This window comes from Dysidea avara, chromosome 3 (assembly GCF_963678975.1).
Source record: "Dysidea avara chromosome 3, odDysAvar1.4, whole genome shotgun sequence".
Lineage (NCBI taxonomy): Eukaryota > Metazoa > Porifera > Demospongiae > Dictyoceratida > Dysideidae > Dysidea > Dysidea avara.
The window spans coordinates 40,996,266-41,007,486 of NC_089274.1; the positions used below are offsets into that span (position 1 = coordinate 40,996,266).

Sequence of the window (11,221 nt, forward strand, 5' to 3'; positions counted from 1 at the left end):
TAATATTTTTTAGTAATACTGCATGACCTGCATGGCTGATTTGAATAACTTTACAAAAGACGTCACTTTCCTCTTCAACATTCTTTATTACATTCTATATTGGTTTAACAGGTCCCCACTGATGGATCAACTAATTGACTAAATGTCTCAAAAAATGTTTGCTCACATGTCAGGGTTAGTACTTTATATAGCCCACTACATTTTAAGAAAAAAAATTATGGTATCACCCAGACACTAAGTCACACACCAGGGAAATGTATGACATCGGTGAAAATCAAAGACCCAAACTTAAGATTGGAGGCAGAAAGAATTTCTTCATACATGCTCAATTACTAATAAATTCACCAATAAAGATAAAAAATTTGTCAGCTCAACTTCCTGTAAAGCATTAAACCACAAACAGCTGATACAGTAAAGATGCTGTAGTACTAACCACAACTGAAGAAGATGATCACAGTTATTAGTAGGAAAAACAAACATTCCACTGAAGTTTAGTTATATGTGATAAGAGTTGCAAGGAAACACGAGCTAACAGATAAACAGCTAGATAGCTTCACTCTCTATTGTATAAAAATTGCTTGCCAACTGCCACACAATTAAATGGGGAAAATGGTGTATTTTGTATTACTACAGCTTAGAGTTTAATATTATTTTAAGTTCATAATAATAATATGAACTCTTGCTACAACAGTTAGTCCACAAATGCACATGTTATTTGTCAACAACTCTTTAGTCTCAATGATGTCATAATACACCCAGTAATTATATATATTTAATAATGATGTCAATCTACCTTACTAGTACTAATTGTCTATACACATTACACATTAAAGTAGATAAACAAGTTAAGTTATCAAGTTAGTGACCTATAACATCAATACTGGTACTAATTGTGGTCACTGTATCTAACGTCATTAAGAATTAATTTCTAACAGAATTTGTGCTAATAATTTATTTAGTAATACTGTATATAAACCAGAACTGAATAAATCTTTAGAAACAATGTAAGAGGCCTGTGGGCATACCCCCTTAGTAATTGCAACAAGCTACCATATTATATATAGCTAATTATAGCCTTTAGTTCACACATACATGTATATGTATTTGTGCATTTGTATAGTACTACTGCTTGCCGTTATGCTTATCTGAGCTTGTCACTCTGATCAACTGGTCAGATTACTACTAATACAAACTGCACTACAGAACTCTGTTGTACATGGTGTACTGAATAGGACATTGTGTATTCATGCATCATTAATAACCCCACATGTATACGTAATGGAAGCTGCTCACGGCAACAAGTAATTAACATGATTAGCAGAGCCTCAGGACAAATCCTTGGCTAGTGACAAACTGTACACATCACAGAAATGATGATGTCTTGTCAGATCTCCTTGGCATTTGAAACGTCTTCCACACATGCAAGGAAAATTCCTTTCCTGGGATGCTCTGTTGGCAACACAAGTATTTCCTTCCCTACACCGTGCCACCTCATCAACAGCTATTGCACACAAGTTAGACCACCTCTCACGATCTTGACATAGCACATACCAGTCCTCAACACTAATAGCCCATAAGTCAGACAACATTTCATCCCTCCATCGCTTCTTGGCACTATAAAATGACCTTTTCTTCAATAGCTCTCCAAACAAAAGTTCCTTTGGCAATCTATCACTACTCATACGGTCCAGGTGACCAAGCCACTGTAGCCTTTGATCCAAAACAAATTTAGCTATTGACCGATACAGGCCAAATTGTCCGGATAACTGTTGGGTAGTAATATGATTTTGCCATTGTTGGAATCTAGACACACCCAAAATTGTTTGTACACAGTGGTTGTGAAATGTGGTTAGCCTTCTCACATCAGGAGCAATCAGAGTTCATGTCTCTGCTCCATATAGCAAAATAGAAATTACCACAGCCTTATAGACAGTTCTCTTAGTATTAATGGAGAGAGTGCGATTGAGAAAGATTGGTACCCTCAAGCAACCAAAGGCTTTGGAAGCCTTAGCAATTCTACACACACACACACACACACACACACACACACACACACGCACACACACACACACACACACACACATATATGTAGCAAGATTTCTATTGTGTGTAATAAATTAATGCTATTCACAATTGCCTATGATATCACTTTGTTATTGTCAATAATCCTGAATGTACAAACACTAAGTGAATTTACAATATGTTGCTACCTTAGAGGATAAACAATTACTCAGGGCTGAAAGATGACATGTGATCAATAAAGAACATGTTTTAAGTTTCATGACAATAAATGTTCCATAAAATAAGGTAATCACATGTCTATCATTAGATAACCACATGACTGCTAGCGTGCTATGTTTTTCCAAACAATTGATGAATAGGAACACCTTTTTCTGTTTAAATGAAGACTGTATAATTTTCCCTAACACATCTCCTATGCAGTGTGATGTACTGAAATGGAACAATGAATATGGCTTAGCAACTGGTATATCAGCAGATGATCACGACTTAACAACCAATGCTCATAATAGCCAAGATTAATGTATGTACAACACTACTGTTACAATAACACAACATGATTGGTCTGGACAGGCAGCCCATATATATATATTATTACAGTGATGATGTGACATGAAGTCATAATAGTGTCTGTACCATGCACACACATTGTCTTGACTTGCTATATTCACAAGCACAAAATCAGGTGATAGAGGCATAGAGCAAGAGGAATGTGTGACTATCAGTATGTTATGACACTTCTCATGCCAAGTGTAGCCACCTGCAGAATTGTCCATTTAGTCCAAACTTCACAAATAAAATTTTGTATTTCTTTACCATAAAATTAAAGTCAGCAAGTACAGCACCTCTCACTCTCTATCTAATCTGTCTGCCTATCTATCAAGTGTGTGACCAGATTTGCAAAAAGGAGTTTGTAACACACATCCAATATTCTAAACTTGCAAGACCATAAATTAACCTTATAATCTGCAACCTTTACACCATGTTGTTGCTCACTGTTGATTAAAATTCAAATTAACAGTTATTTCTATTGTGACATTGTAAGCCGTCAAAGTTCAGTAATGAATTGGATTTATGTATGAAAAACTCCTTTCATGTATCCAGTCACATATTCGTGTCATGGACCTGGTATTTGTATTATAATGATAGAATGTCACTTCCTGTTCATTTTAGAATACAGATTCACACATGCTATATAGAGCAACATGCACACACCCATGTACACACTACATATATGCATATTAAACAGAACACACATCATGTATACATGTGATACATACACCATATGTTCAGAATATTATGCAAAAGAGCAGCCATCATACTAGACAGTTTCCAAGAATACACCTAAAACATTTCCTCAAAACAAGTACTAATATACCAAAAACCTGAGGATGCTCTACAAGTCGCATCCTCATTCTATTACGCAGACAAAACTGAAATGATCTTGTAACTTGAGACTGTCAAGGAAAAGTAGCACATCATAGCTGTACATCACTGTTGCCAATGGTCAATGATAAATAAACAATAAACAAGTCTGGTATGTTGCCCCATTCAAGCTTCAATCTACAACATATGAATTCTTTGTAAGCACTACTGAGTTTTTGGCCACTATATATAAATTAGTACCTGTGGAGACAAGAGGACTCACCCTCATTGATTCTTTTCCTCTTGACCATCATGAAAAATGGTGGATGATTTTACATACTGAGGGAATCACATTATGATGTTTATGACAGAAATATGGCTTTGCTTATTACACAAGCTGCATGATCACATCTAAAAATATGTTCTCTGTAATGGTCTTTAAAAACATTGGTGACCTGCAGTTCGAATCCTGGGGTTGGAGGGATTTTTTTTCCTTACTTTGGCCCCTTTTCTGTTACACCTTTTCAGCTATAAGTCACTAAGTCTAAGTCCTTGAAATTGGTTAGGTAATCCTAAGGCTGCAGCACATGTTGTTGTCAGAACTTCAGTGCTGGTCACTGTAAAGCACTAATAACAATAACAAAAAGAATTCCCTGAAGTGACATGTGATGATGTTATAGTGACCACAAAGTACCAGTGTTGATGTTATCATGTAGAGCACAAACTTGATATCAATAGCTGTTTATCTACTAATGTGTACAGGATTTTAACATATAGGAGGGTAGTTTTCCATTAAGACATGCATGCATCCACATCAGCAGGTTTCACTGTAATTGTTTGTGGGGTGGTTGATGTCATACGTATGTAGCAGATAATTAAAGTTAAGAATTTGGTAGATGAAAAGAGTTTTGAAGGTCAAATTGGTGTTAACATCCACTAGGAAACTGAGCAGATTGTCAAACACCATACATGGATCCTATATGGTATACAACTATATATAGTCAATATCTGGGTATGTTATACCATTCATATCCGCTATGAAATCAAGTTTATAAAGGTTGAAAATCTTAGGGAGCAAAAGCCCTAAGGTGTACCTTCTGCATGTCACTGAATGCATTGTGTAATTTTATTGAGATATCTGGTCACAGAAATACAGACACGTACTTCATCATAGTTATTGGTCTACTAAGACACAGATTTTTTGTTAGTGCTCAGTGTACTACTATACCTTCAGCCTGTGTCTATATATGGAGTAATAGCACTATAATAAGTAGCTACTGTTTTATAACAATATCATTGTGCACCCCCAAATGAGTCTGTAGTGAAATCTACCCATACAGATACCCCCCATAAACTATATACGTTTATAATATGTTTTACTGTCATTAAATTAGACATGCAGGTCAACACAAAAAGTATACATATATAGTAATACAGTGTGAGCAACATCTGCACAGCATTAGCTGTTGAACACTGAGCTCATATATCATACTGCTTGCCCATTAGATAAATAATCAACTGATCAAGTTTTGAATGTATACTGAGAGGTTTAAAGTTTCAGAGAGTAGCTACTGGTCACAATTATCTTCGTAGTCCATTGACTGATTACAAAGCATGATCCATAGACATACATAGGACTTGTAATTGGCCATTTGAGTATCATAGAACCAAGACCTTCTTTCACCATAACAGCACACTATCATTGTGAACCAGCTCGTAGCTAAGCAATCAAGTGTGAATTTCAGCCAGTTTTATTTCACTGTGAAGTCATGGAGTTGATGCTTGTTCCACTGTGTCTCATGGAAAGGGTGCTTCTGTTCAGTGTTGATGTTGATAGTCCATTGTGTATTAGATGTGGAGGAATTGAGTTTACTGAGTCAAAGAATTTCTTGCAAAACTTCTGTAGTTGGTTTCCTGCAACTTTTCGTTCTGATTTCAACTGTTCATTTTCTGACTGAAGATATTCAACTTTCTGTTCCAACTCTTCTCTATATATTCTTTCCTATAGGATTACAGGATGGATATAATATTATTGTGACATTATAGCTAGCTATGTAGCTACGTCATGATAACAACAATAGGTACACATTCCACACTGTGCAAAACTATGAGTATAAACATGCAGTAGTGTAGTTAATTTTTATACGTACATAGCTATTACAACTATTATTCTACCTTGTGCAATTCTTTTCCCATCATTCTGACTTGCTCCTCCAACAAGGCTAGTCTTGCCATCATTTCTGCAGCGTCAGCAGGCCCATGTGGTAGAGTTTCTTTATCAACTGAAGTAGTTTTCTTTAGCTTTGACGATCTGCTGAAGGAGAACGCCTAAATGGAAGAACAAATTGATAGCTAACATTTCACTTCACAAGAATATCATACGAATTACCTTTCTTACTCGGTTTCCTCCTTTCTTGCTGTGTTTCTTTTCATCACTGTACTCAACAGCACAGGTATCGTAGTGCAACGTTTTAATCCTCAACCGCGGGACAGTGTACACGGTATTCATCGGCGCCAGCTGTTGATCGATGTGGCACCAGCAACTGTCCACACCGTGCGAACCGGACAGCTCGCCGGATAGACTCTCCATTGAGCTACCGTATACAGAATTCAGCGAATTCTGTCTTCCGTTAACGCTAAGATTTCGAGCGATACTCATTGCTTCAGTATGGCTTGATTAATTCGAACTGACAATTCTCTTATATCTTTGAAGGTCAACTGCAAAATCACTAATAAGAGAACTGCCGGCTGGTAATCTATTTTATAGGTTCGCGCAAATGCCGATAAACGGCTTCACTGATACGTCATTATTAGGAATCCATCGCAGTCCGGATATGACCTCGGATATTACAAAACTCACTCAAAACTATAGACTCTCATCTATAATCTATGCTGAAAATATGGCTGGTCTATATAGGAGCTGAACTAAGCACTCAAGTCAAGTATATATCTAAAAATGGATTTAGCTAACATTAGCTAAGGGAACCAAATAAATACAGTGTACGTAGTTTGCAATATCATCCACAGCATTATGAATCTAAAGAAATTTGAGCCATTTCAGTGTTAAAATCTGTTCGTGGCAGATGGCTCTCTGTGCAGTTTGCACTTGCAGCCACTCCAGCCTCCAGTTTTTATGCATGCAGAACAAAAAACATAAGACGTGCAAGGACAGTGCATGCTGACCCTGGGGGACTCCTGAGGACTTGCTTTGTGCTAGATGTGGACCTCTTATGTTTCTACTCTATAATGTAGATACTAACATTGCTTTCTTCGTCTGTCTCTATGCAGATGATTGTATTCTATACAGAGTAATTAAATTGCCTCAACTAGACCATCTTATCTTACGTACAACAGGACCTAAAACCAACTATGTAGTCCAGTGGACAGATACTTGGCAAATGAAGTTAAGCTTTGAAACATGTGTGAAAATGGTTGTATTAGGTCAAATACTTCTACCCCCACAGTCTGTTAGCCCTAGCTGTCAGGCTCCACAGTTCTATGACATAGTCCCATCATCCAACTCAAAGTTAACAAGGCAACCCAAAGTCCTAAGCTTTAGTTTTACAAGAGGTTCAAGAAACTGTCTACTTCGCCCTTGTAAGACCATGGAGTTCTTGAATATGCTGCAATAATTTGGGATCCCTACCAGCAATATTTGATCGATAGCATCAAGAAGATTCAACATAGAGCAACTAGACTATCATTTGACAAGCAGTGTATCAAAAAATGATTTCCATGCTAAAATGGCCTTCACTAGAATACATCACCTTAGAGTGTGAATCATGTGTGTGCATGTGCAGGTGTGCTCTTGCGTGCGTGCGTGCGTGCGTGCGTGCATGTGTGCGTGCATACATGTGCGCATGCGTGTGCATACATGAGAGAGAGAGCCGGAGAGGGAAAAGAATGCTAAAATTCCATGTCATATTACTTGGATTCTATTTCCATATCTAGCTACCTGTAGTACGTAGTAAATAATAGACTATCACCATGTCAGTTATGCATCAATCACAGGATGCAAATTCCACAGTTTGTGGTTTATCAATAAATCCTATCAACATCATGCATCTCTATAGTTCTACCACTCAGTGCTTTTCGGCATGGAATGTAAAATATTAGCTCAACAAGCTTGTGGCAGAACTGTTAAGGAATTTACCAGAAAAGAAGCAAGGCAGTCACAGAGTTTGGGTCCATCTAATAGAGTAATTCAGGAAAAAAGAATAAGCCGGAGTTAGTGTATGTACTACTTTTATCATATTGATGTTTATGAATATTTTGCAGTTGGCGTTAGCTTGTGCACATGTGCCATTAATTGTCTTGTGACAAGAATTCTTCATAAATTTGGTCTCAAGTTAATATTACGTAGATATGTCATTCAGCCCCTCAAACATTTCAGCAGAAATCATCATAACAAGTAAACAGTATATAACAACAAGCATGAGTTTGTTGGTGGATAAGGTAAAATTATGCTTTGCAGTTCCACAGTTAACAGCTGGAGAATCACAGAAACACAATATCAATGAAGTCAGCCAGTCTGTTACTGACATTGCAATATTGAATTATGCCAAATGAAACCTTTTGAGATAGTGCACTGAAGCCATTGGTGGCTTTTACATTGGGGTGATTTCAGTGAAATGTGTACTGGTGTGCATTAGAATATGAGGAAAGATAACTGTGAATATTAATAGGGATATTACAAATCTTCAGTTACAATGAAGGATCTCATTACTCCATACTCAGATATGTACCAACAAAACAATTGCCACCTGTTTTATGTGGTGAAATTCAACCAGCGAAACTTACATTTGTTATAAACAAAATGGTTCCAAAAAGAGTTTCCAAAGGACTTCTCTCTGGTCACATAAACTCAGAAGATGGTTCATGTCGTGTACTGATACTATTGTATACATACCGTACATGATGTAACCAGATATGCAAGGAGTACCTTTTTCAGACACAAAATATTTTGACCCATATTACATAGTTGATCTTTTATAAATGGTACATTTGTGTACTGAATAGATCAGGCTTTTGTCAGGAGTCAAGGTGTCTTGTGACCTCTTGGGCTCTTCATAGTCTCAACAGTACATACCTGTGCAATTATTATACCTATACCAACATACGTACCATACAAATAGCCAGTACTAAAGTGTTAATAAAAAGGTTATAAAATAATGTACACATCTAGTATACCAGCTATACTGGTGTACGACATCCACAAAATAGTGCTATATATACAAAGATTGCTCCAAGTTAAGCAACAAGAAATATTCACACATTACATCATTAGCTCAGTATATAGCAGCTTATGATCAACCACATCAGTGTATTTATAGTGACTATGTTGTGATCATGTGGTATAAGATTACCAAATAACAAAACATGACTAGCCAACATCTGGTGATATATGGGATGTTGAGATAATTATCTTCTTATGCAATGTGATTGGCTTCAACAAGCATGTTAACATTGTAAACAACTAACATTGTATTACTGCTGCACTTTATTGCATTAAAAAAGAAGTAAAAAAAACAAAAAAAAAAACAAGACAGTGTTCTACATAACCACCAGCTTGTACTATACAATTATTTTTAACTCAATTATGAAGTGATTGCTACATCAAATATTCCCACCGATAATTACTCATGATAGATTTTGTCCATTATATATACCTCACAGTCTATAACTTTTGTATCATATTATTCACTTGCTATGGAACAACATAGTAATACAAAAAATTGTTTACCTAATAAATGCACAAAACTATATCCATGACTATTTTATGACAAGGCCAGTTATCAGTTGTTGAAACCCTGCTGATCCCATTACTTACTAATACTTAGGTATAATGTTTTCAAAACATATACTTGCTCCATATATGTGCGTATTCTGTATTCAACAGACCTCACCCGGGCCAGAAGTTTAAGACAGTATCAGGCAGACCGCTAGATTTTTGTTTAATATATATATATATATATATATATATATATATACGTAAATGTCCTGCTTATGTAGCTCATGTGGCTGTGGACAGACACATATGCAAAGTCAGGCACAAGGTCACTAATAGTTTTTGGCAAGACAGATCCAGTGGCAGATCCAGGAGGGTTTCTGAGATTTCCAGAAACTGGTCAAGGATATTCAGGGCATTTAAAAATGATTTTACAATGATTTGCAAATGCATCAAAGTTTCAAACAGAAATATTCTAATAGAACAGTCAACTACCCTTGCGCATAACAGTAATTATCTCAGAGGGTTTAAGACAATTTTTTTCTGAGGCCATGCCCCCAGATAGCATCCATGTCTGTTGTATGGCTTGTATTCTTCAAACTTCACATACATAGCTCCACTGCTCACTCTTTAGCCTGCTTCTCATGCCAGTAGAAGCAAGCAGAACCAGCCCATATCAAGCACATACTTAAAACTCAACTTTAAAGATAAATTGTTTATCAGATTCAATCTCAGAATACAAAATTTTTAAGTTTCCTACCCCCAGACCTCCTACACTGATTTAAGTGTGCATGCAACAGGAAATCTGTCACCAAAATTCCTGGAGCCGCCCTCTGATAATCCTGGTCAGCATGTTGATAATATGTCAAATTTACCAGCTACAGTGTAGCCATGTAGTATTTGGTACTCAAAAGAAAGTAGTGTGCAACTTATCAAGCAAATGCCACTATAGTGTAACAAGGTAAACACTTCATGAACACTATTTCATTTAAAGAATGGTGACATTTTAAAAACATTGATATATGCTGCAATTGTAACTACAATTTACATGCATGAGTTGCTAAATGAAATTTCAGAAATGATAGTGATCTCAAAGACACATCAGTTATATTGTCAGACCAAATTAGGTCAAGATGGCATCAAAATTGAAAACAAAATTCAACTCGTGGTCATGGCACAGTCAACACAGCTGATAATCAACAAGTGGAGTGTTGTTCTGGATAGAAAACTTCAGTGATAACTGACCATACACCAGATGTGAACATGTTATACACATTGCCTGGGTAGTTCACCATTGAGTAGTTTCACAAGGTGGTATAGATAAAAAGAAGCAATATAATTATCATAATTTAATTTAACCATAGATGAAAATTAATGTACATACAGCTTATTTATTTATTGAGGCTTTACAGCACAAGTGCTTAAGGTCTGTAGGACACCTGGTCCTACAGCCTGTTTAAAGCTTATGCAACAACAAAGCAACACATAAGTAGAATCCTTATCTCAAGTTTCAAGACAGTGTTCAGTCTTCGGTCACTAACAATCCATACCAATTATAATACTTCAAAATAATAACAAGTTATGTAAAATGTTTGATCCTATATACTAGAAGAATTACAAGAGTTGATTATTAGGATACAACATGTATGTACCTAAATAAAGTTTATACATACATGCATATGTATGTACCATATCACCTCTAAACCAAATATGATTACACATGTGTATACCTTGTCAGTGTTCAACTTAACTTTCTTGGCTATGCCATTTCACCAGGAAGATCAACTGGTATTTCAGCTATGTATTGGATGATGATATACAGTTTGCTAGTAACTTAAGATCATCACGACTACCATCAAAGTGTTTGTGTAGTACTCTACATCCAACTAGAGCACTATACCCACTTCATAGAATTTCCATGCACAGACACAAAGTTGACATAATATGTAAGAGTAGTAGATTCACTGGTATACTTCTATCAAACATAATTTCTTATTGGATTTTTTTTAATTTCTAGATGGTATAAAGACAGCCCGTTCAAGGGTATTTTGTTTCTAGCACTAATTTGCCAATTTACATAGTATCTACACAAAATAATGATGTAATTGA

At 36.1% G+C, this 11,221-nt stretch overlaps 1 protein-coding gene across 1 annotated transcript; it reads right to left on the bottom strand.

Moving 5' to 3' along the window:
• Positions 1-4,743: 4,743 nt before the first annotated feature.
• On the bottom strand, positions 4,744-6,125 carry LOC136251015 (uncharacterized). Its single transcript, XM_066043394.1, has 3 exons — positions 5,774-6,125; positions 5,560-5,712; positions 4,744-5,386 (listed from the first exon to the last, which is right to left on the bottom strand). The coding sequence occupies exons 1-3, from the start codon at positions 6,041-6,043 to the stop codon at positions 5,141-5,143; spliced, it is 669 nt and encodes a 222-aa protein (XP_065899466.1). The 5' UTR covers positions 6,044-6,125; the 3' UTR covers positions 4,744-5,140.
• Positions 6,126-11,221: the final 5,096 nt, after the last annotated feature.

Excerpts from the sequence above, each read along its gene's own strand:
- LOC136251015 (XM_066043394.1), bottom strand. The coding sequence starts at position 6,043 with ATGAGTATCGCTCGAAATCTTAGCGTTAACGGAAGACAGAATTCGCTG. Across the intron at positions 5,713-5,773 it reads GAGGAAACCGAGTAAGAAAG|GCGTTCTCCTTCAGCAGATC; the intron begins GTAATTCGTATG and ends TCTTCCATTTAG. Across the intron at positions 5,387-5,559 it reads TGGGAAAAGAATTGCACAAG|GAAAGAATATATAGAGAAGA; the intron begins GTAGAATAATAG and ends GTAATCCTATAG.